General features: G+C 39.4%; 1 protein-coding gene across 7 annotated transcripts in view; it reads left to right on the forward strand.

The window, feature by feature from the left end:
* The window catches only part of mast4 (microtubule associated serine/threonine kinase family member 4), a 99690-nt gene that overhangs the window by 64789 nt on the left and 8719 nt on the right, over positions 1-26182 (forward strand). For 5 of the 7 annotated variants that reach the window (XM_086301379.1, XM_086301382.1, XM_086301386.1 and 2 more), the window contains 22 exons: positions 5736-5824; positions 8422-8491; positions 8744-8764; positions 9861-9939; positions 11086-11240; positions 11343-11418; positions 11502-11711; positions 11834-11935; positions 12770-12902; positions 14254-14315; positions 14436-14527; positions 14710-14918; positions 15008-15146; positions 17200-17332; positions 17414-17579; positions 19950-20051; positions 20675-20797; positions 22647-22756; positions 23379-23500; positions 24628-24839; positions 25214-25414; positions 25879-26105. In XM_086301379.1, the coding sequence (XP_086157505.1) occupies positions 5736-5824; positions 8422-8491; positions 8744-8764; positions 9861-9939; positions 11086-11240; positions 11343-11418; positions 11502-11711; positions 11834-11935; positions 12770-12902; positions 14254-14315; positions 14436-14527; positions 14710-14918; positions 15008-15146; positions 17200-17332; positions 17414-17579; positions 19950-20051; positions 20675-20797; positions 22647-22756; positions 23379-23500; positions 24628-24839; positions 25214-25414; positions 25879-26105 (2833 nt within the window). The remainder of the gene's footprint in view (positions 1-5735; positions 5825-8421; positions 8492-8743; positions 8765-9860; positions 9940-11085; positions 11241-11342; positions 11419-11501; positions 11712-11833; positions 11936-12769; positions 12903-14253; positions 14316-14435; positions 14528-14709; positions 14919-15007; positions 15147-17199; positions 17333-17413; positions 17580-19949; positions 20052-20674; positions 20798-22646; positions 22757-23378; positions 23501-24627; positions 24840-25213; positions 25415-25878; positions 26106-26182) is intronic. The other 2 variants (XM_086301380.1, XM_086301383.1) reach the window with 1 other exon arrangement.

A 26182-nucleotide genomic window follows, 5' to 3' on the forward strand; every position in this document is an offset into this window, starting at 1 on the left:
TGAGACTTTTCAAATAGTTATGGATCCATTCCAGGAATCTCACACATCTGCAGTACAGCATAAATACTGGCCTACTTTCTCACTATCATCTTTGCCCAGGGCTTCTTTATCCCCCCCTTTAAAGCTTCACTATACCAACATGATTTCCCCCCCTCACTGTGGCCACAGAGGGGCTTCTACCAAAGCTCAGCTTAACATCAAATGTGATGAAGATGAACTGCATGATGTCACAAATTGTGGAAGTCTTTTTGTGAAGTAATCCAGGAGCAGTTGTTTAAATCTCTCAATGAGTGGCAGTCAGGAGTCATGAAGGTACAAACACTGGGGTGGGCAATGTGAAGGTGAAACAACAAGAAGCTTGATTGGGCGACAGTGTGGCATTCACTTGGCTGAATGCTCGTAGAGGGTATAAATAGATGTCATTAAATTTGATCCTCTACGAGAACCTGTGTACCAGATATTATTCACTCAGTCCCCATCATGATAAATGATTAATGGAACATGTCCACAGTCATGATTCGCTCTAGAAACCAGAGTAAACAAGGATGACTGGGATTTCAGTCAAAATCGGATTTCCCTTCTGATGTAGGGAGATAAACTTGGATTTTTGAGTGCTAGTGGGGTAGCAATATAACTACAAGAAGCTACAAGCAGCTTATGATGCTACACTGCTTTGTTTCCTGTTTTTTGTCAGAGCAGGTGTTTCCTGGGCTTTAAAAGGTGAAGAAGAAAGTTGGCCAAAGGGCATTCAAAATTGTCAATACATCGGCTCTGACTTTGGTTCATGTTATCCTCCATATGAGTTTATGAAACCGGGGAAATTCTTTTAGAGGGGTCGCTTTAATTGAACGTGTTTTCCGCTGTGATAGAAAACTATTACATTTGGAACATCTGTGTTTTACGAGGCACATAATATTGAAGTTGAAATAAATTGCGTATACATTGGTGCTTCATTGGATATCCAAAAGGGGGGGGAAAAAAAGAACATTTGCAGCGCTATTTTAAACAACTTCCTGTGAGGTTGCTGCATGCCCCTGCATCTATGATTTCAGCTTTGATGCTACTCTGCTAAATGTGCTAACAGTGCTGAAAGTATTGTAAACAACAGGATGGAAGCCAGTTAGCTGGAGGAAGAAAAAAACCAAACCAAAACAGAAACCACTTTTATGACACATCATTCCCTACCAGCACAACATATGAATAGACATTGAAACTATGGTGGCTGTTATATTCAGGTAAAAACTGCTACCTGTGGTGTTTCTGTGGTGTCAATAAAATGTAAAACTGTATCCAAGCATGTGAGTGAGCAAGCATATTAATGTAACTATGTAGCTGACTGTTTTTTTGCACTTGAAAAGAGAGAAAATATGTTAACATTGTAATAACGATATCTTGCCAGGTCTGGTTAATTCAATTGGCAATGAAGTCAGTGCTACAATGTAGCAAAATGTTGGTTAATGTGGCTACAACAGCATTATTAAAATAGAAACACTGTAGCCAAAACTGCTACGCTTTTAAATTGAAATAAATGAATATTATTAACTTAGATTGTGACTATAACAGATGGCTTTAAAAAGAGTGACCCTTTGTGCACCAATCTTACTGTGATACACCCACAGGTACAACTGAAGGTTCTTATCTACATCTGATACTATGATGTCACCGTGTTTCTTACCAGCCACCTACCCACAATGACCTTTGTACCTTTTATTCACCTTGATAAAAGCAACATATTATTTTAACATGGCATCTAATTTGTGCCCATAAACTTGTGCCTGATATATTCAGATGTTGTTTGGTAACTACCGAGCAGCACCTGAGCATTGTGGAAGACACATAAATTAGTTATTTTTAAGTATATATCAGTTTGAGTGCTTTAAATGTTTATTTCTTTAAAGGAAGAAGGCTCCTGTGCGTTCTTTCAGTACTTTTTCTTTCAGTTGCTTAAGTCTGCCCAAAGTTAATCTGGGAAAATCATGTCCCATCAAGTCCAACTACTTCATTTAGCACTGAGCCTCTTTAAAGAAATGTAAAGTTAGTGGAAGATATTGTAGCAACCTCAGGAGGCATCTGCAAAGTGAGCACAAAAAGATTAATGGGACTATAAATGCTGGAATGAATTTAGTGGTGATTTGTTGTGTTTATTGTAGCTGTACAGTTAGATTACAATTTCTGTGGATGTGTGGCGTAGTTTCCAGTGTTTGAGTGACAGCATTGTTTAGATAGCAGTAACCAACATTTGGACTGCAGTTAATCACCTGCAGTCTGTGTGCATCTTCAGTGGCTGTTAAATGTTGAATACAGAAGCATTCCCATAACCATGTGGATTGGTTTTATAAATCTACAATGCTTTGATACATTAGTCATTTATACAGATTTTTGTAGGAACTTTACAGTACATGGTAACTGTAATGGTGTAATTGTAACCAAGCAGTTGTGAGAGCCTGATAGTGAAGACTAAATGACAGTTTATTGTTGGTAAATCTAGCTCCCAGTACTATAATTTAACATTTACAGCGTTGCTCTCAAGTCGTAGTGGAGTTTTGTAATTGTCACTTTTTGGGCTGCAAAAATCACTCACACTTAAAAAAAAAAAAAAAAAACACCTTCCAGTACAGGACTATGTTGCTGCTGGACAGCATTTCTAAGCCACATTACATTTTGTTATAAGGTATAAATATGGCCGTATCATCCTTAGCAGCGTTTCTGAAATCGTGTCTTTTGAGAGGACAGAGCATTGAGAGCTTATTGCAGCACATCAGCTGTGATAAAAGTTTCTTGTTTCTCTTTGCTGTTGCCGGTGTGACATTGAGAGCTCTGCAGTGGCACCTCTTTGAGTGGGTCTGCAGCGGTGTTAACGTAATCATGAGGGACGCCTGCTCACGCTGCACCACGCCATTGCAATTTGATCAATCTGTGCATTCACTGCAACACACAGGATGACACTGACTTCTCTCTGTAGCTCCAACATGTATGGCTGTTTCCTCTACTGCAGCAAAGTACTTCACAACATTTCCATGCCAGTTGTCTTATTTCTCCCTCAAAACATTTTCTCTCCTTCAGTAAAGAAAAAAATGGAGGAGAAATGTGTTTGTAGGAAAATATGAAATAACATTTGAAAATTCAGTTGGAAATGGTTCACATCTCTGAGGAGGTTATGTAACAGGGTGTCATTGAATGTCTGACCTTGAAGTGAATTCATGTTCTTCAGGCATTATGTGTTTCCACTGACAGCCTCTAATTTGAAATTATAAACCCAGCACGAACTTCATTGAACAGTGAAGGTACTTTTATACTGAAATATTTCATTTTTCCCTCAAGGTTAAAAGCTGCCCTTCCTTTGAGTCACATGGTATTGGTCACAGTGGCTCCTCATGAGTCATAGTCCTGTATTAAATTGACCAACAAATATGGAAATATTATGAAGGCTGTGCAAAGAACCTGCTTTTTGTTGACTGAAAGATGATTTTATTGTTAAAGGTGTCTCTTATTTTAATGGCTGTTGGCTCGAGGACTGTAGCCTCCCTGTGGAGTATATTATGTTGACGGCAAGCTTTGGCTTTGTAATTGATCTTTATGGCAGAAATACATGGCAAATACATTTATTTTTGAATAAGTGGAATGGATGTGTAGATTGATAGTAAAGTCAGACCTTTGGTGTCTGCAGGTACACTTTCAAGACAGTTTTAAGAATATTTTTTCCAAAAATATTGGTGACATTTAGGGTTTGTATACCATCTACATATCCCTTTCAGACCTGGATCAATTTCCTCATGTTTCGAACTAAGAAGAGAAAATGTTTTGCAGAACAAAACTGATAGTATCACATATGTTCAACTAGAGCTGGGCGATATAAGATTTTTTCATATCACGATATGTTTTTTCATTTCAGGCGATAACGATATCTATCACGATATAAGCCAAATAACTATATTTGTGAGATTTAAATGTGCCGTTGCTCACAAGTAAAATGTGAAATAATCAGCAGCTTGTTTTGATTTAAATATTTATTTCCCATAATAAGTTCAACAGGGTAGATGTACTTAAGGAACATGAGACTTTTTCAGATAAATAAAGGCAAATATTGCAAACTACACAAAAGGCAGCCGCTAAAGCGTTTAAGTTTCAAAATAGAACAAACGAAACAGACTAAATTGTTGATTCCACTTAGAAACAAAATATTAATTCTAAAAATAAATCTTAGCTTGTTTTACAGAAGAACAGACAAAACTGACTAACTTTTGTCAATATCAAATAAACTGAGAACTAAAAGGAAATTCTCAATCTCTCCTTGTTGTATAGCTGAGCTTTTCAAACAGTTTTAACAGTTACTTTAGTCTGACAAAAGCCGAATGACGAATTAGCGCTTCCAGTCAGAGATTGAGCATGCACCGCTTTATTGCATTTCCAGACTTGCTTTCGGCACAATTTACAGTGCACGCTACTCTGTTTTTGTCAGACTTGAAATGGCAGAAATACCTTCACACTACGGAACTTCTATGGCTCTTCCGTTCAACAATCTCTCCGGCGTTGGAACCATCATCTGTTTTCTCTTCAGTAACCTTCGGTCACGCTCGGTTGATTTTTCTCTAGTCAGCACACTCATTTCCTCCATTACCCGGGCGGCACAGCGGCTGGCTGCTTCCCAAACAGATACACATGTGCGGCTTGGCACTTGTGCTGTACGTAACAAAATCACGTGACGTGACGCTGCGGCTGTGATTGTTTCGGCTCTGCGCTACTTAATTTGGATTGGCTGGTCGTCTTCTTCTTCTTTTTATTTTTTTTATTTTTTATTTTTAAAGAGGACAAGAGCGGTGAGGCCTATCGCAATAGTTACATTTTTCTATCGAGAAAAAGTTATTTCACAATACATATCGTTATCGTTCTATGTTCAACGTTGCAAGAAAGAATTTTTGTTGTTTGTTGCTGACCTGTTTTAGCTAACCATTCTTGGCTGCTCTTCATATTTATACTTATCAAATCAAAATTTCAAAGCTTCATGCTGTGGGGTTTGCCTTCTTAGCTGGCAAAGAATTGATTCTAATTGCTATTGGATTCTTGCTTATATTCAAGCATTTCAAAATATTTAGTAACAGGTAAATTTTACTATTCAGTGTTTAATTATTCACATGCTGGATTCTGCAAGTCTGCAGTAAGTTTGTTTCAGAATCAGTATAATACCGCTAACATGCAGCCTTCATCATCTCTGTGTCTCTCAGCTCTCCTCGGCTAAATTCCAAACAATTAGAGTTAATTATAAGTAGTTATCTTAGGTATTTACTCACTGTCAGCCCCTTGTTGGCAAATCAAACTGGAAGTTCAAAATCTGAGTCAACACACTGACCTCTCGTGAAATAAAGAGTTCATGTTCTGTTTCACAAAGCTTGCTTCTCATGTCAGTGTCCAAGATGGTGTGATGAAAGGCTCTTTGTGTAGTATCAAGTGAATAGTGCATCTCATATTGATTGAACAATCCTAGCACAATATTCATGCTGAAGTCCATGTATCAGTCGAGCTAACAAACAAAAGCGAGATGCTCGTGTCAGTGGTGAGGTCAGGATTTTGTTGATTACATTTCAAAACTACCTGCCTAAGGCTCTGAAGCATGCACTGTTATCTTTTAAATAACCCATAACCCTTTTTTATGTTATACCTCTATTTTCTGCTTCATCTGTCTTGTCAGTTTTACAGCCATGATTTTTCCTGACTAATATGGCTCTGTGGTTTCACAGCTGCAGAACGAGCAACAGAAAAAGCCTGATAGGAAGTGGCCAGCCTTCAGGTTTACCACGACCCCATTCCCCTCTCTCATCTCTCACAGGTAAATGCATGTCTGGCACATCTCCTAATGTATGAATGCTGTGGAACGGCCCCATTGTTGGAAACATATGCACTGGGTTCATAGAAGAGGAGCCATTAATACAATATGTTCTCCAACAGGAATGCAGTCTATTGTGTAACGCACAAAAAAAGGTTGAAGAACAACACAGGAAAGTTCATAGTACAGTCTGTGCACCAACAGATAATCTGTATCCACAGGATGCACTTTCTGGTACCCTCATACAGAATAATCTGGTTAATCTGCACTGGGTACTGCTAACTGACTCTAAACCAAGATGACGAACTTTTACTTAAAAAAAATAAAATAAAACACTGAAAAATACAGATTTTTATGTTGTGCACTTTATTGTCTGTGTCAGGTCTGTCCTGTCATGTTTGGGTAACAGTTTAACAGCACAGTGGCAAATTAAATGCAGTGATTATTTTGTGTGAGGAAGTGGTGGCCTGCAGACAGGAAATGCACAGGATTGGGGAGGGGGGGGCAGCCCTCATTTACCATAGGGCGTTTTATTTCCTGCCATTGGTCAGGAAAAACAGAGTCTCAGTGTTTGGTCTGTATTTCAAGCTTACGAGAAAGCCCAGGCTCTAAAGATGGATTCAGACCCAGAAAGCACCTGTGTTCCTGCTAATGAAAGTATCCAGCTTTGGGATTACTTAACACTGTGGCTCAGACGTAGCATTAGTTCAAAAGGTAAGAAAAACACTTTTTCAGTGCTGTCAGATAGCTAAGTGCATTGACATATATCCTGGTTATGTTAAATAATAAGATGGGTTTCTACAGAAATGTAATATTTTTCTATTTAGTGAAGTGTAGGAGAACAGATTTCTGTTCATGATCATGAATTTGTTCATAAAAGAAAAACTCAGACCATATTTTGTTCCTTTTGCAGAATATTGATAAAAAAAAAGCCACTTTAAACTGTACTTTAAGGAACTGTGATTAAAGCACTTAAATATGTAACATTCATGGCTTTCTATTATTCAGTGGCTCCATCGTTGTTCCTCGATAGGGAAAAGGCCCGTGTGTGTCAGCACATGAGGTGGTCGCATTGTGTTTAATTAGCTAGTTAGTCCCTGTCTTTGTGAAGAATGTTATTATGTCTGATTAATACGACACCATGGCTTTGTTTCTACATTATGTGTGTAGAAACGCAACTCCTTTCTTTAACATTATATAGATGATAAAAACAAGTAAGTCATGCGTATAATTTACAAATTAGTTTCTTTTTTTCTAAAGCAGGCAGACATTTATAGACCCAGTTTAAAAAGGAAAAAGAACTTGTGCATATGAGGAGTCGTATACAAAGCTCTCTTCTAAAGGCAATATTAACTAACTTACATTTAATTAATTTAATACGGGAGTGAATGACTGCTATAGAATCTGAGAGGGGAAACAAAAGAGAATACATTTAGCCCATATATACAGTTGCATACATTGAATAATATTGTTTTTTCAGATGTTTTCTAAAAGTAAATAACAGTGTTGGAATTCTAAATTCACTAAAATTTCACTTTGTCTAAAGCATTTTGTGCGACTCACTCACTGAATTAGTTTTAATTCATTAAGCTCAGAGAACAATGCATTATTAATAGATGATGCAATGTTTTCAGCTCAGTGTAAACATGTATAGATAATATAGATATTATATCTTTTGTTTAAAAAATAATAATATAAAATACGTGACAAATGTGATGAACTCTGTATCCCTATTTTATCCAGTATTGCCACAAATACTGCTTTTACAGCCTCCAGCTTGACAGAGCAAGCGTGTTTTAAATGGTAGAAAAGAGATTAAGTCATATAATCTCTTTTCTACCAACGTGGTGTGGAGTCATCTCGGTCTTGGTTTCTTTTGAGAACTCTCCAACATTTGACAGATTTGTTTATGTTAATTTAGAGATGAAATATTTAGTTTGGAAACTGGTTCAGCACATCAACAGGAAAAAATATCAACTTTTTTTAAAGAATCAGCAGTCCAGCTTCTTCAAAATGAAAATGTTCTTTTTTGTGGCTATAACATCTGTCCTCAGAATTTTGAGTGTTGGAAAAATCAATAAAATTATCTAAACATTGATAGATATCAGGAAAGCAATGGTTGTTTGCGCCTTAATCTATTTTCACTGAACTTTCTGTCATCCACCTAATTTTTGAACGACTTATTGAACTCTTATTAAACTCCCAGCTGTCATAGGGTAAGCGGTAGCGTATATCCTAGCCAGGTTACTGGTTCATAATGGAGCTTACACCGAGAGACAGATGGTTTCACATCGACACACATGACAAATTTAGAATTACCAGTTAACCCAATATGTATGTCTTTGGACTCTGGGAGGAAGCTTGAGTATCCAAAAGGAATCTAGAGACACACAGGGAGAACATCCAAACTCCAAACAAGACCTGATGCAACGATGCTGATGACTTAACTTTCCGTACAGTTTTGTGTATTGCAATTCATTTTTATCTTTTAAGGAATTCTGTTTCAGACATCCGTATTGTCTTGTTCATGTTTTTTGGCTCGCTTTTCATTTCCCTCTATAAAAGCACTGTGTCCTCTTTTCTCTTTTTCCCCCTTGTAGGAACAAGCCCACAAGACAGTCCTAGAAACTTCTCTCCTAGTGCCTCTGCTCATTTCTCGTTTGCACGAAGGTAACCTGACCAATTATTTTTTTTCCCGTCGTAAACAAATCAGTAAGTAAAGCTCATCGTGAGACAGATGCAAATTCTTTAAAAACAGATGTGAAGTCATTGAGTCATTAAAGAAGTCTTTTCTAAGCCAGCATATGTGTAAATATTCAGCTGCTCAGGTCTGTTTATACTTACAAATTCAGCATCAGGAACATTTATTTTACACCATTTGTCAACACGATATCATATAATTCTGTATTTCTCTATCCACAGTCATTGCCACAGAGCAGACAGGTAAACTCGTGTTAGGCTTCGATTTTTTGTGAAATATTTATTACCCCACATCTGTCTGAAGTACACTTTATCATTCACATGTCCTTCATTAGTGTGCCTCACAGTAAAGGGGACACATTATGTTCTTACCTTAAGTCTAAGTGCCAGATATACATATTAAATAAGGCTAAAATTTGGCAAAGTAAACAAATGCAAACAGAATCCCAGAGAGCCAAAAAGTCAGATCGAATGCTACTTGTTTTTTCCTACTTTGCAACCAGCTGTGTTTTCTCTCCCAAAACATTCTTTTGAGTTGTCCTTATTTTTCCATATTTTTACAAATAGCCAGTGTTGCAAGGATGACGCTACAGTCATTTGGCAACAGTGGAGTAACTTTTTACTTGCTGTGTAATTTTTGGTATTTTTTTAGTAGGCGTTTTCCATCTCAGCTGGCTCGGGTACCAGGCCGATCTACTTGGTCTTAAATGGTTGTTAGGAGAAGAGAGAGAAGATGACACATGGTTCTAATTAATGTGGATCAGTTTTTTAATTAATGTTTGCTGTCAAGAGGATGAGGTGCTGCTCACAAGCACCAAGTGTTGGCCAGTGACAAGAAAGTGGACTTTCAAATTGGTCAACAAAGGGGCGGCAGGCCAAGATGTATATGAGCAGTATAATTTACTTAAAACTGTAAATCATGCAGAGGTGGCGCTCCACTCTATTGGAGCGCCACACTAACAAAGCAGAGCTGAAATGAGTATAATATGTCCCCTTTAACTCTGAGCCTTTGTTGTACTTCATTTTAACCAATAGTTTTAGTTACATTCACAAACTCTGTTTCTGTATTTTCTGCTTTTTTGTACAGTGTCAAGTAACTAACAGGATTATTTTTTAACAAGAGAAAGCTCAACATTTATCTCCAAACTTAGGATCATTGGAGATGTAGACATTATCTTAAATGTTTAAACCCAGAATTTGTGTCTTCGGGGAGATGAGCATGTTTGGAAAAAGAACTTGTCTTTGTCCCAAGAGAAATTCGTCATACTTGCTGATGTATTTAAACCCATATGTTGTCAATGATGGCGTGCATTTGTTTGTCATTGGTGTTGTGTTGCAGGACTGATGGTCGTCGCTGGTCACTGGCCTCCCTTCCCTCCTCTGGATATGGAACCAACACACCGAGCTCCACTGTCTCTGTAAGCATCGCCCACTCATGATGTCAGTGTAAATATTTCATAAACAGAATCACAGATATGTGTGACATAGAATTGAACCTAGAGCCAGACCCGGTTTAAATAGATTTTAAAAGATTCAAATGTTTAAAACGGTCATAAAGCTGTGTCATCATTGCTGCCTGTGTAAAACAGGCACGAGGCAATCCCCCGCAATTCCTAATGATAAAACATTATGGTGATGAGGGTAAATCACAAGAAAGAACAAAGTAAAACAGTTTCAGAAATTTTTTCTCTTAGTCTTTACTCAAGTTTTTACATGTGGCTCAGTGACAACATGTCTGAACTGCATTTGGAGAGCCTTTATGTCTAGTTTTTCTTACATTTATAAGAGTATAAATGTTAAACTGTTCCCATATGTCAGCATTATCCTGTACAGGAAGCCGAGCTTTGACTACTGTACAATACGTGTGTATACAATAACACTCATTTACAGGAATTACAATGTGCCGGGGGACTGAAAATGACCTGCACTAATGCTATGTTTTTGTTTTGTGTGGCGTTTGGTCACCTAGTGCTTTTCCTGCTATTCAGATGCTCTTTGGAAGGCACACACATAGTTTCAGCAGATACAGCGTGTGTCAGCCTGTATTAGAAACAATAAGGCTTTTGGTGTGCGCCAAGGGTTGGGCTCAGATTTCCTTAATATATTATAATCCACGTGTTATTTTATTATTGCCATTAGTGCTGAATAATTTGCGCATTACATGGCTCAGTGTTTTAAAGGTTTACTTTTTCATTATGTGATTTCTCAGAGCAGCGTTGTTGACCATGGTGCACATGATTGTTGAGGATAGTTACGTTGATAAAACATGCTTACTTACTTACTTTCTTGACAACAGTTACTTCGGTCTCATACGCTCATATTTGTTGGTTATGCGCAGTCTTAACCTATGTTAGCATTTTTTCACTTCTTATAGTGGTTAAGCTAACAGTCTCCCAACAGCAGTCGCATATATAACACACAGACAGAAGATCTACAGGGGAAAACATTTAAAAGAAACCACAAAGACAGCCCACTACAACAATTTTTTTTTTTTTTCCCCCCACTAAGGAAAATTTATTTTTCTTTTTCTTTTCATGTTGAATGTATATTTGTTTCATTTCCAGTCATCCTGTTCATCACAGGAGAAGCTGCATCAGCTGCCCTTCCAACCTACGCCTGATGAACTGCACTTCCTCTCCAAACACTTCTGCACTGAGAGTATCTCGGGGGATGAATGCCGCAGAGCGACGGCAATGCGACCCCGGTCACGCAGTCTCAGGTATTAATGTACTTCTGCGAATATTTTCTCTCAGATGTACGTGGCATTGGTGGGACTGAACCAGTGATTTTATTCAGAGGTTTTTTTCTTTTCCTTTTTCAGCCCTGGAAGATCTCCGTCCTGTTACGATCACGAAATTATAATGATGAATCACGTCTACAAGGAGCGGTTTCCTAAAGTGAGGACCCACAAGACTTTACAGTTCTGTTTGACCACAAATTATCTGCATTATCAAACTTGCTCCGTCGCTTCTTTCTGCAGGCCACAGCTCAGATGGAGGAAAGGATTCAGGAGATCATCCGCAGCAACTCTCCTGAGACCGTCCTCCCCTTGGCAGATGGCGTGCTTGGCTTTGCCCATCACCAGATAATTGAACTGGCCCGCGACTGCCTGGAAAAGAGTCGGCTGGGACTCATCACCTCCAGCTACTTCTGCGAACTCACCGACAAGCTGGAGAGGCTTGTACAAGAGGTGAGAACATCTGCAGAAATCAAGTAGATGTTTCCTCATGACAGTTCAGCAATAAGACATGTTTTTACCGTAACATTAGAGTTGCACTGCAAACATTTTGTTTTCTTCTTCTGTTGATGTAGTCCACAGAGAGGTCAGAAAGCGAGGAGGTAAACTTCATCAGAGAGCTGGTAAAGAAGATCCTTATAGTGATAGCCCGACCTGCTCGGCTGCTGGAATGTCTGGTATGTTTATGGCCTTATTTTTTTTCTGCCTAAGTCTAAAATGTGCTGATGGGTGCTTGTCTTGAATATTTTATATGAAGTGACTGCCACTGTTTAAATGCACAAAATAATTTAACAAAAAAACCCAAGAAAAGATGGAGATGGTTCATAATGAGCACTTCATCTGGATGGGTAATTTGTCTGAATGTTTGATAATTGTGTGTGTTGCTACATCTGGTTTCTTTGCTATGTAAGGTTATTTCAAATGACTCAGGAGTCAGCAGCTCAAATCTATCAGTCTAAAGAATATTCTATAAAAGTTCTATACGTTTCCATTATTCAGGTAACACTTTCTGCAATTCATCTAAGTGTCTGTCGTATTACAGAATCAAAGAGAGGTTAAAGTGGCTAAAATCAGAATTAAATTTAAAGCTGTTATGACTTACTTCAGCCGAATAGTACCTACCTCATACCTGATGGCAAGCTGACAAACACGGAGTAATTTAGCAGCCAAAGAAATATCTCAAAGGAGAAAGTAGAGACCACAACAAGCCTAAAGAAAGTAAATTCTGGACTAACCTATACTTAGAGAAACCTTTCCCTCACATTATAATGTTGCTCAGGCTGCTTGAGAAACTTGTTTGCTTATAGGTTTGCCATGGCGATCTAAAAAGTGAAAGTTCCACTTCTACTTCCTCTAAGCTGAAAATAAAGCGTAAATAAGTATGTTTTCCTTCACTCAATAGAGCTCCTACTTGATCTCAAACTACAAGATCAGGAATTTGTTTACTGTTTACTTGTTTATTTAAAGTTGTTCATAGCAATATATAGGAAAGTGTTTTGCTGTCTCTTCAGGAGTTTGACCCAGAGGAATTTTACCACCTTCTGGAAGCTGCTGAAGGACACGCTAAAGAAGGCCAGGGCATCAAAACAGACATCCCTCGTTACATCATCAGCCAGCTGGGACTCACACGAGATCCTCTTGAAGGTACACGAAGGACTTCATCATCATCATCATCATCATTGTTGTTATTCCTAATACCATTAATACATTTAAATGCTACATGTAATATAGAGTAAATATATATTTACATAAAGAATGTAAGTACAGCACCTAATTAAAACAGATTATTTTGCATTTAATGTCAGAAACAAAAAACAGAAAAAGTTTAAGTGTAATGTTAAATGTTATCTCCAATCATCGATCATACTATGATATGTAGTATCCTGTATAACCGCAGTAAAGTTGTATTATTAGAATATATCCTTTTATTATTATTATTATCATCATACTATTATTACATCAGGAGAGCAAAGGAGTAAAGAGAGCACAGGATAATTTGTCAGGGTGAGGCTGTAAAGCAGGATTTGGCAGTTTGTTTTCCCAAGAGGCCAAATGAGAAACTGGGACTGTTGTGGAGGGGCACAACAATATGCTGAACACCGTTCTGCTCAGTATTCATTTCATAAGAGCACTTTGAGGTGACTGCTGTTGTGATTTGGCTCTGTATAAATAAAGCAGAGTTGAATTAAATAAGCTTCTTGGTGCAGCCCTCCACAACAGTCCCTTTTTCATGGTTCCCTTTTGAAAATGAATGGCCCACTCCTGCTCTAAAGGAACGCTGGAACTGAATTGTGGAGGGAAGTTAAAGACAAAGATACTCTTGACGAATGTCCTGTACCAAACAGATCGTCTTTCTAATGACCCTCTGTCTCTCCAGACTCTGTAACCAGCAACATTCATTATGACTAATTAGAAAAGAATGGCCTCCCCACAGACCTTATACAGATCTACACAGGCGGGCTCATCAGCCAGTCTCTCCATTTATTTCCCCCGAGTGTCTCCCGTGTTTCGTTTGCCCAGCACCTCGTGTGCCGGAAGCAAACCTACGAGGAAGGACAGATGTTAAATAGTACTGAAAATGTGTTTACAAGCTCTCCAGGGACGAGACAAACAGCACACATGGACTTTGCCATGGCTGCACAGACGAACATGCACTGAAAAAGATGCAAGGTGGTTTTTAATGAGCAGTTGTTCTGGGGTGGTGATTTTCAAAATGAGCGTAAGATGTGCATTTGTGTTGCCAGTTTTGATTTCCGCCTCATTTGTCCTCAATTCAGCTTATATTGAAGTCAGCACCTCAAACCTAATAGGTGAATAAAAGCTGAAGTCTGCTGTTTTTGTTTTGTTTAAAGGGCCTGATTTCATTTAGGCTGCCTTTGTTTCAGTAACTGCAATTGAGAACCTGTGTGTCAGTTTCTCATGAAGTTAGATTCATAGTTTTGTCACATCAAACCCGCTGCAGCTTTGCTCCTGATTATTTCTCTTTCTTTTCTAGAAATCGCTCAGCTGACCAGCAGTGACAGTGGAATTGCAGAAACTCCAGAAACAGATGACTCTGTAAGTGCTTAGACATTGATTACATTATTGATCTAGTTCATCTTTACTGCAGGCGAAGCAGTGAAATCCAGATTTTATCTCTTTGATTTGTTTTAGCGTTTATCTCGCTCTCGTCCTCAGTCTCAGAGTTTCAGCACGGCCTTGCGGTCCCGGCGGAAACCCTGTGAGCTGGACTTTGAAATGATAAAACTCATCAGCAACGGTGCCTATGGGTAAGGACGTCTCATTTCTCTATCGGACAATCTAATCTCTGCTGATAGATGGTTGGTTACAGGCTGTTTGTTTCTTCTTTGTTTTGCAGTTGACAAAACCATACTGTGATCAAACCACACTTATTGTTGCAGTTTTTCTTCTATTCTTTGTGCAGCTCATAGGTAAACTTTTTGTTCCACAGAGCTGTTTATCTGGTGCGGCACAAGGAAACTAAGCAGAGGTTTGCCATGAAAAAGATCAACAAGCAGAATCTGATGTTAAGGAATCAGATACAGCAGGCCTTTGTGGAGAGGGATATCCTCACCTTTGCTGAAAACCCTTTTGTTGTGTCCATGTATTGCTCCTTTGAAACACGGAGGCACCTGTGCATGGTTATGGAATATGTTGAAGGTCAGCACTCTATTTTATTTTATGTGCATAGTGCGACCGCTGAAAGCAGTCTACTTTGAACAATGTCTTCTTTGTGTTGTTCTTTACAGGAGGAGACTGTGCCACCCTGCTGAAGAACATGGGTCCCCTACCTGTGGACATGGCTAGGATGTACTTTGCAGAGACAGTACTGGCTTTGGAGTATCTACACAACTATGGCATTGTTCACAGGGACCTCAAACCTGACAAGTGAGCTGTAAACAATATTTGTACATAAATGCTGGCACTCAGAGAATTATATTTTATTTTCAGGCTTTTGTTTTTCTTGCTTTTCTGTCAGGCATCTTTGCCATTTAAAAACAAACGGAACAAAAAAACTGTACAGTACTCGATCGACACCAAACAGCAGACTTGACGGTGTTAGTCATGAGCTATTGAATATAGCTAACAATTAAACTGAAGTTGGTGATGCATCTGTACTGTATTTAAAAGACATTGTGACCTACTGTTTTGAGTAATGGCTGTTATGGCATAATTTGCATAGTGCATTTGCACACTTAGCTGTATTATTTGTCAGATACCTGCATTAAAATGCTCCAATAGGTATCAGTAGCACAAATATGTGCGAGACCTGACCAGGGAAGTTCACGATTCAGGTTAGCAGACAAGATAAGACAGCTTGCTGCCAAAGTCACCTGTGTCAGCAACATAGGCAGTATTAAAAAAAAAAAAAAAGGAGACATCGTATCCACCAGGGGGCAACACCTGTGGGGTTATCCAGTTTTGTACAAGTCAAGAGGCTGTTGGGTTCTTTGGCTATGTATGTAACCACAGTAAACATGTTTCTGTTGGGTTTATTGGGTCATTTCCAGGTTTAAGATCACATTGAATAGGACACGAAGTCCATTTTGTAAGTTATGGGAATTCTAAGAGTCAGAAAGGATGATTATGTAGGACTTACTCAGTGGCTAATGACTTTGAAACTGGCAAGGAGAAACTCAGTTCGACATCCCATAATGGTACTTCAGTGAAGGACATCGCAATGGCTGCACAAACCCTGCATACGGTCTAATGCAACAACCTGTCAGTCAAATTGCCAGTGCTCCTGATAATGCAGACTGTAAGTCTGATCAAAATTTGAACAGTTTATTTGTAAATGGTAAAAATGGTAAATGGCCTGTATTTGTATAGCGCTTTACTAGTCCCTGAGGACCCCAAAGCGCTTTACATATCCAGTCATCCACCCATTCACACACACATTCACACACTATTTGTCAATGAGGAAATCTGCTATAGGAAGGAAAACATTTTTATATTGAGGTGTAAACATGTTTATTTCTACTATAAAGTCAGGTTTTTTGTTTTTTTTTTTTAACGTGGAGGTGTGGACATTGGCTCGCTGTGAGAGTCTTCTTCAACCCCAGGGGTACAGCTCGGTGCTGAAGAGAGCAGAAAGTCAGTAAATATTGGATTAATGAATCATTTGACCAAGACAGAACACCAAATGTGTTCTGATTTTGCTCTGGATTTGTTAGATGCTTAAAAGGGAAGCCATATTTGCTATATTTAAGTGAAATTAAATAACTGTACTTAAGGGTTGTGCGATATGACCAAAGGTTCCATCTGTGTACCTGGAACTGCTGCGGGAAAAAGCCAGTTCTAACATTTGAGTCTAAGGTTTATATTTTAGCACCTGGCAGCTCTTTTGCATCCGTAAACTCTCTCCATACTCCAAACCATGTCCATGCTACAGAGGTAGCCCCTCGTTTAGGTATAAGGTCCTCAATTTGTTTTGACTGGTCCTGGTTCTGTTTGGAGCTACCTGGTCCTGCCACATTTTCACTGGCTATGCTGGTATTCTCTGTGCCCAGATGGAAAAAATATTGCCGTAAACGGTGTATTTTGCGACACCATGAAACAAACGATAATGTATAATTTGAAACGACAGATGTTTTCACATCATCATGCGATATATTTCGTCATATTGCACAGCCCTAACTGTACTTCATAATATGTCTAAAAATAATAGAAATGTCTTCTTTTTTTTTACCTCAGCCACCTTTGTGTTTGTTCAATAACATTAAAGATTGAACTGAGCAATTTTAATTTTTTTGTTTACACATATTGGCATGGAAACAGCAATTTCTTTTGTGAAAAGGAAGAAAAATGTCAGAGTCATGCTTTACGTTTTTTGTTTTTTTTCCCTTCATAAAAACAACATTGTAACAAAAATCGCAGAACAACTGACTGCATTTATCATTTTACTATAATTAAACTTTGTCCAACTTGGTTTATCTTTTAGTCTGCTGGTGACCTCAATGGGGCACATTAAGCTGACAGATTTTGGTCTTTCCAAAGTCGGGCTGATGAACATGACCACCAACCTGTACGAGGGACACATAGAGAAGGATGCCAGGGAGTTCTCTGATAAGCAGGTAAATGTTGTTGAGCTTTACAGATGTACACTTTCTCAAAGCTCACCATATTTAGAATCCTTTTTGTTTTCTGCTGTACAGGTATGCGGCACCCCAGAGTATATCGCTCCAGAGGTGATCCTGAGACAAGGCTATGGGAAGCCAGTGGACTGGTGGGCTATGGGCATCATCCTGTATGAGTTTCTTGTGGGGTGTGTGCCTTTCTTTGGAGACACACCGGAGGAGCTTTTTGGACAGGTCATCAGTGGTCAGTGTTAACAACACCTCCTTTTTCAATTTGATAATTAAAGCAAATCTTAGACTCACATTAAATAGTTACTGAGATATCTCAGTCGTGCTCAAAATATTTGAATTTACATACCTGAAAACAGCAACTGTCAAAATGAAATACCTGTGTAATTAATTGGAACCCTTTCTACATGTTTCCTTTCCTTATGAATAACTTCTTGACAGCCATCTATTAGATCAGCGGTCTCCAACCTTTTTTGCGCCACGGACCGGTTTATGCCCGACAATATTTTCATGGACCGGCCTTTAAGGTGTCGTGGATAAATACAACAAAATAAAACTAGTACCGGTACCGAAAAAAAGAGAATTTATTCATAACACACGTGAAAAGACCCAGGAAAACCGAGTGAACGATAACAAAATAACGCTGAAAACCGATAAAAACCCTGAAAACTATACATTTCACACCTGAGCCTCAACTCTTGCGGCCCGGTACCAAACGACTCACAGACCGGTACCGGTCCGAGGCCCGGGGGTTGGGGACCGCTGTATTAGATGAAGGTCAGGTCTTTGCTGGATGCCTTTCCTATTTTTTAAGGACTTGACTTTCAGACTAAAGATTCAAGGACAAACTGCACACCGTGCCTGAGATTTACAAGTTTTTGGCTCCCTGGAAATTATCTTGCTGGTGAAAAAATATTATCTGTTATCTGTTTAAGTGGTAAAAACACTCTCCTGAAAATCGTCAGGCACCTGAGCTGAAAATGAGTGAAAAAGCAGCCAATATCCAAAGAAACACTTAACTACACTTGAAAACAGTTACAATAAAGTCTGTTTCTTTGGAAGCAAAATACAGAAAAATAAGGGTTGGCTTAAGTTTTTTATTACACAGTACTGTGTTCCAGCATCCTAAAAAATACAAAGTTCATTTATTTTCTTATTTGTTTATGTAAGTTTATTAAATACCTAAAATGTTACAAGTCATATTTTCTGCTAATGAAGGCGATTAAAGGTGAGATTTGACCACATCTGGCATTTAGATGCTATCCTGCACATCAGGGGAATTCACAGGCTACATCAAATATGAATTAAACATTCATATAGTGACCACATTGAATGAGTTGTGCATAATTTCCAATTTTTTGAAGACCGAGATTTCCCTGAAGGCTAGCAGCAAACAGATGGCAGTAAGTGCCTTTAGCTCGCTTTAGTTCCCAAATGAAGTTTATTATTGTGATTTATACTTTGTCACTTTATTCCCTCATAGTGTCATTGTGACAGAGCAGAGAAAATCTTCTTGAAAAATACGAGCTTTCAGCTTGTCAGCAGCGTGTGGCATGTTGGATAAAAGCTTCTGTCTGCGCCATGGAAATGAGTGGCGTGCAGTGACTGATTTGGTACACTCGTAAACAAACTGTACCAATGTCCTGTGTGTGACTGTTAATTAGAAAGCCCCGAATACACTGAAACCATGCCACGGTGGCCTGCGGCTGCACATACGTATTCATAGCTTACACCCAAATTTCCTTAGAATGGGGTACAGAGAGAACATAGCAGACAATCAGCATGAAGCACACAGCTCTGCTCTGTTCGCTGCTTGTTTTTTCAGTTATTATTGTTTAACATTACACACAATAGAGCTTTGATTTGTAAGAGCTCATTTCAAAATACCTTTGAGAACAAAGTGGTTTAGTATTAGGCTAAAGTCATTTTTGGGATTTTTTCAAACTATAAAATCCTATAGACACATATTTATTGAGATAATAGCTGATTAATGAATCAGCTTCAATGAAGGGCGGCTGTCTTCAACATTCCCAGTTTTTCATGTGCATAGTGCTATGAAAAAAGGTTTTTTTTTGGTTTGTCTGTTTGTTTTTTGTGTATTTTTCCAAGTTACTATTCAGTTACTTTGTTCAAATCGGTTCAAATCGGTTTGGATAGTTTTTCATTTATGACTAATAAATGTATCAAATCTATATGAGCCATAAAATTTGACTTACATGTTTTGTTACAAAAAACTAATTAAGCAATAGTTCCTTTTTTGGTTTAAATGTATTTTTACTACTACTACAGCATTTTTCCCCCACAGTTGGTTCACAGAAGAAAAAAGATATTTTCTGTGAATTTGTGAAAACAACGAACAACCAGAAATTCTTCTGTAATTTTACACATTTGTAGTTTTACTGGACCAACCCACTTAAGTTCAAAGTGGCCTGTATGAGGCCCAGGATGTAACATGAGTTTGACATCCCTGCTCTAGTGTATTGTCAGATAGCCGTTAGAGGCATTATCTGACTAGATGACATCTAGTTTTAGTGTCTGTCAGTGAAATAAAATCTATAAGGTGTTGGTACGTAAAGTCATTCTATAACACTGTTTCTGGTTCTAGATGAGATCAACTGGCCAGATGGGGATGAGGCTCCACCTCCTGACGCTCAGGAGCTCATCACCTTGCTGCTGAGACAGAATCCCCTGGAAAGGCTGGGCACAGGTACAAACACAAAGAGTGAAGACCTTCTCATATGTGGAGCAGTCAGGGACTGGGTGAGAACTAGGCATGCACAACAGGCCGCTATAAATCCTCATGTGCTACCTCAGCACGGCTCATTATTCCAAGTCACTGGGGAAGAAATTGAGGTCATCCACCAGCGGAGCAGTTTATCCTGTGGCCTACTCACCTCTTCCTCCTGATCAATTGCAATTATTTCCCACCAGTCCATGAATCTAGCTTCATGCACAATCAGGGACTTTGAGTGTGTAGATCTGCAGACTGTAAAAGTGACCATGACCCTGGACAAAGGCCTTTAATCAGTGCAATGCACACAACCAGCTTGGTCTGGAGACATCCGGATCTACTTAGGCATCTAGATCTCCCCTCAGCGGGCTGCCATTCACAAAGTCTCCTGCTATTTCACTAAAGGTCACAGGCAGGAAATTGTTCTGCATAATTTATGGTCATGATAGCGATTTGTCCTGTAGCCACTAGGGAAAAGAGAAACACACCGTAAGCATTTCTTCTGTTCCTGTGTTTGAACCATTCAGTGTCGAGTGATTTGTGCGTGTGCTTTCTCCACAAGCAATTTTCACATTGTTCCATATTTATCCGACCTGCAGGTGGAGCGGCCGAAGTGAAGCAGCATCAGTTTTTTCACAACCTAGACTGGAACGGCCTGTTGAGGCAGAAGGCTGAGTTCATCCCTCAGCTGGAGTCCGAGGACGACACGAGTTACTTCGACAGTAAGTTATCAAACGACCTCATAAAAACACTTATTCTTTGTGATTGATAACTGATAGCTGATTGTTCATTCATGTTTGGAGTGTAAACAGGACCTAGTAGCAGCTAATTTTAATTCTTTTTCATGCGATTTCAACAACATACAGTGGGGGAAATGATTATTTGATCGCATGCTGGATTTGTAAATTTGTTCATTTCTTTGGAAGTAAGCAATCTCTATTTTTATGGTAATTTCATTTTAATGGGGAGAGAGAGAATATGAACCAAAAATCCATGAAAAGCATATTACATAAACGTTATGAAGTGATGTCATGTCCACTGAGTGAAATCAGTATTTGATCCCTGAGCAAAAATCAACTCAGAACTTGGTGGAGAAACTCCTGTTAGCAAGCACAGCGGTAAGATGTTTCTTGTAGTTGGTCACCAGGTTTATGCACACTTTAGGATTTTGGCCCACTCCTCTTTACAGAAACTCCTTGGCTGCTGCTTAGCAACTCAAACAACTGAGGGCTGGAGACTGGCGCGGCCACTCCATCACCTTAACGTGCTACTTCTTCTTAGCAACTCCTTTTTTGCTTTGGTGCTTTGTTTTGGGTACGTGGCCTCGCCCACTGGCCCCTCAGTGCGGTGAAGTTGTCCAGTACCCTTAGCAGAAAAAAAAATCCCCAAAGCATAGTGTTTCCACCTCCATGCTTCACTGTGGGGATGGTGTTTGTTGGGTCATACTCTGTATTTCTCTGTGTCTCTCCTCCAAACACAGCGGGAGACTACATAAATATTTGTTGTCAGGAAAAAATGTGTTTTTTGAAACTGTAGAGCATTATTCCTGGTGAGCACGCTGCTGCTCGCACATCTCAGCTGTGCAGCAAGATTTCAACCACTGCTGTCAAAGAAACAACCAGAACTGTATTTGAGACTGCAGTGTGAGCTGTAAATATGTTAGCAATATTTTGTTGCTCACATATGAAATTTGCATGTATGCTGTCATAACTATGGAGCATCAGCAGCTTTAAAAATAAATAGTTATTTTAATCTATTTGACTAATATGTAATGGAAAGATAAAATACAATAAATATACAGTAGTACAATTTCAGCTGCAGAATCTTGTGTGCCTGAATACAACAGAGCGAAAATGTGCTGTAAACAAAGTTGTGTGTACATATTTGTGTTAATTCTTTCTTTGTATTTTGTGGAGCCATGCACCACATATGAGGTGTAACTAAGAATACAACACTGAAGTGCAAATACTCATAATAATGATAAACAGCCTGCTCAGAATTACGTGGCAGCATTGCGATCAAGTAGCCTGGTGTCCAAAATGTTTCAACAGCTGTCTGCTGCTGAGTTTTCCATTTCTTTGTGTTACTGAAGAAGTGAACAATCCAATTACAACCAGAAATGCCAGTTTAGCAAATCTGACAAAATTCTGCTTCATCCTTGCATCCCATCTGAGATCATGACTTTCCTCCAGATGCTGTTAAAGTAAACTTTGCATTATTAAAATGCTGTTTTCACTAAAACTCTCTAAGGACACGCAGACAACACAGTTAGTTTTAATTCCAGTTTAGGTTTGTTTGTTTTTTTACACTTTTATTAACAAAACTGTCCTATTACAGTACATCTTTCATTAAAATTGACATTGGCATTTTGAACAGCCTAATTTAATACTTTGTTACATATGAAGTATGTCTGCAGCAGAGCAGCGACTCTGCCTCTAATTAAAAGCAGTGAAAACACTTGCATTTCTTAGTCATTATACTCTTTTTCTACTTGGGTCATCTTTTTGCACTGTAATAAGAATAACCTGTAATAATGCAATTTATAAAATATAATTCTCTCCTCTTTCACAGCTCGCTCTGAGAGATACCATCATCTGGAGACAGAGGAAGAGGACACAAATGATGAAGACTTCAATGTGGACCTGCGGCAGTTTTCCTCTTGTTCTCACAGATTCTCTAAGGTATGTCCTTAATCTCCCTCCTCACATTGTTCCAGTGTCATCATCATTACTGCCAAAGACGTTAGCAATATAAATGAGCTCGAGCCCTCATCTGTCCCGATCCCATTCTCATGGGAGGGGGAAAAACACGAGCGGCTGCCATTTCATATGGAAATGTGTGTCTTGAAAACACAGCCTCCCTCCTGCTCTTCCTTTATCTCCATAGTGTCAAACGTAGATTTCAGCTTTGCATACATTTTCCACTTGCAAATGAGATTTATTTTTCTTGGTAGTAATGTGTGACACAGTACACAATACAGACAAGCTGGGAGTCATTGCTGTGCTGCATTGCAGTGTGCTCTCCTCACATCAAAACAAAGCATTACAGTGTGTCTCAGAAAGCAGCAGGGTGTCTCAGAGGAAGCGTTCAGCTATACTGAACCTTCTCGATGCTTGTTGGACACAATGAAGTCTGCATAGCACAGACAAATATAAAATAAAGGTCACGAGGTTACCCAGTATCTGTACCGAATGTGATAGATTTTCTTTCTAAACCTTTTTGGCTCTTTTATTTTTAAACCTCTGTTCACATTTTGTAGCTTACATGTAACAAAGTGAGTCATTGTCGCTGTGTGGCTATCAGGTTTACAGCAGTCTGGATTTGTCCCGTGGGCATCTGGAGGAGAAGGGAGAGACTGAGGAGAAGAAGACCGAGAGCCCGCTGACTGTGGACTCTCTCAGCTGGACGCCAGACTTCGCTGAAGCGTATGAACACCTCCATCTCTAAATCAAAAACGATTACCAGAGTTCATTAATTGCTACACCTGACCATTATATAGACTGAGCACACATTAAGTGAGCAGTTCATTGGATGATGATTGTGCTGGCATACTAAACACATACTGGAAGGATTGTAACGCAATTGTCATGGTTTTTTGGTTTGAGGTGAGGTGGCTGCAGTTTGTAGAACATAGAAAAACTGCAGTGGAAGTGGTTGAAGTATTTAAGTACCAAACTACAAGATGTGATAAAGACGGAGACTAAAAAAAACTTACCTTGTTTAACTTGTCTCCCATTCCAGATCATCTTCTCTTGCACGTCTGGACTCTTTTTAGATATATGTAGAATTCCTTTAATGTAAGCTTGCACTGGTCCCCATGCAGAATCTTCAGCATGTCAAAAAAACAGTGTTTGCGTTTTAGGAAGCTGATAAAGTAGCAAGCAGGCAAGTCTATTGGCTCATCCAGATGGTGAGCGACGATGGTGTTTTTTGAGTGTGCACATGATGGGGTGCTGGCACACTCCACAGTCCAGGAGTGTCCATTTCTGCTTCATTTTCTTCGCAGAGTTGAAGTAAAACTTGACTGTCTCAGCCTTGGGGATAAATTCAGCACTTTCTGCATATTCGGGGTTGAAACATGTTAAAAATCTGTAGCTGAAGACGCAGCTATGATCAGCAGCTTTGGTCTTGCGCGCTAAATTTGGCTCAGTTTAAAGAAAAAGTTGATGTTTGCTTCATGTGCAAATTTGAGGGCAGTGGCAAACTTGCACAGTGCAAGTGATTAGGTTGCTGAATTTTCAGTGATCAGGTGAAGTGTTTGACACACATTTTAGGTGCATTCCAGGAGCTTCTTGATTGCATCTGATATCTATGTAAAAATCCATTCCAAGTTAAAGAGGATCAACCTTGTTAAGCTCAACTCAGTAATGGCAGTGGTGTAAAAATAACACTTTATAAATTGAATCATACTGTTCCTGCTGTCCCTCATTCTGAGAAGTCTAGGGTGTTCATCACCTTTACAAGCTTTTGCTCTCTCATGAAGACTCAAAATATTTTTTAGTCATTTGACAGTTACAAAACTCATCTAACGCAAATCTGTTGTTTTATCCAGACCCTCGCTGTCCTCGACAGACACAGACAGTATGAATCAGGGTCCTCGCCCCAGTTTGCTACCAAAGTTTGCCATCTCAGCTGAAAGCGAAGGGGATGAGACATCAGGCATCGGCGATCCCAGCAAAGCCTCGTTCTCCATCGGGGAGTTTCCACAGGACGAGCCTGAAGCTGCCACTCCGGGCAGCACGCACAGCGGGGCCACGCTCTCTGGTACGAGCCGCAGTCTTTAGAATTACACACCTTTCCGTACATGTGCTTGGTTTGTACTTTGTAACATCATTAAGGTGCAGTTCTCTGGAAACAACAAAAACATATGATTGAATGTTCTTGCTTGTTTTATTGGGAACATTGTGCTGTGTTAAATTGAGCTCAGTGCAACTGATTGTTTTTCAACCACGTCAGTTGCCCCCTGCTGGCCATTAGAAAGAATTCAGGCTCTAAGTGCAGACGTTTGACCAAAAAAAAGTAATTGATGTGCAGTTGGCCTAAATGTATAATTTGCACGTTTATTCATTATTTATTATTAATTCATGTTATTTCTATGGGAAGAATAACTGTTTGCTTCATTCCATCCATAAAAAAAGGGAGTTTCTCAGAACATTTGGACCAGCTGACACCCAGGGGAGAGGGTGTGGAGAGCCCTGACAGCACCAGTCACACCTCTGCTGACCACGGACCTCCGTCGACCTCTCTGCGACCTGAGAGTGCTGTAGAGAAGAGCGGAGCCGTGCCAAAAGTCCCAAAGTCTGTGTCAACTGGTGCCCTTTCCCTTATGATCCCTGGAGGTAAGTTAAAAACAAAACAAAAAAACAAAACACACACATATTACCATGCTGATGTTGCCTCAAAATTTTGTAAGCTACATTGTTGACGCATGTGGGAGCAATAACATGTTAAGGATAACAGTAAAAGCAATGGACTTTAAAAATAATCTGAAAAAGATGAAAGTTCACTGTGAAGCTGTCATAATTGGCCCGGCATGCCTCAAGTTCCATGTTAAAAAGAGGCTGTGAGCAAAAACCTGAGCACAAGCTGCTAACAAGGAAAATAATCCGGCATGGTCAGAGCGAGGGTCTTCACTGCAGGGAGAGAAAATCGTATTAGTTTCACCCACAGCTGCAGCAGAATTAATCCTGGCTCAAAAGCTTTTACGGCAATACCTCGGTGATGACTTCAGGGCACGTTATACTCTGATTGATTTTGGAAAAAATTTAAGAACTCAGACGTTGGTCAACTCTTATTTTTCCAGATATCTTTGGAGCATCACCGCTGGCCAGTCCCCTTTCTCCTTACTCCCTCTCCTCAGACCCTTCCTCAAGAGACTCCTCTCCGAGCCGAGACTCCTCCCTCTGTCCCTCTAACCCACGGCAGCCCGTCGTGATCCACAGTTCTGGGAAGAAGTTTGGTTTCACGCTGAGGGCAATCCGGGTGTACGCTTGTGACAGTGACATCTACACAGTCTATCACATGGTCTGGGTAAGGCCTTTAAGCATTTTTTCTTTAAACAAACCCTGTTGAATGACCACAGGACTATGATAGCAGATGTATGATTT

The sequence above is a fragment of the Aulonocara sp. 'chitande type north' Nkhata Bay genome, linkage group LG7 (assembly GCF_057382095.1).
Source record: "Aulonocara sp. 'chitande type north' Nkhata Bay isolate Kocher_YH1m ecotype deep benthic linkage group LG7, A_spYH_male_GT1.1, whole genome shotgun sequence".
NCBI classification, from domain to species: Eukaryota; Metazoa; Chordata; class Actinopteri; order Cichliformes; family Cichlidae; genus Aulonocara; species Aulonocara sp. 'chitande type north' Nkhata Bay.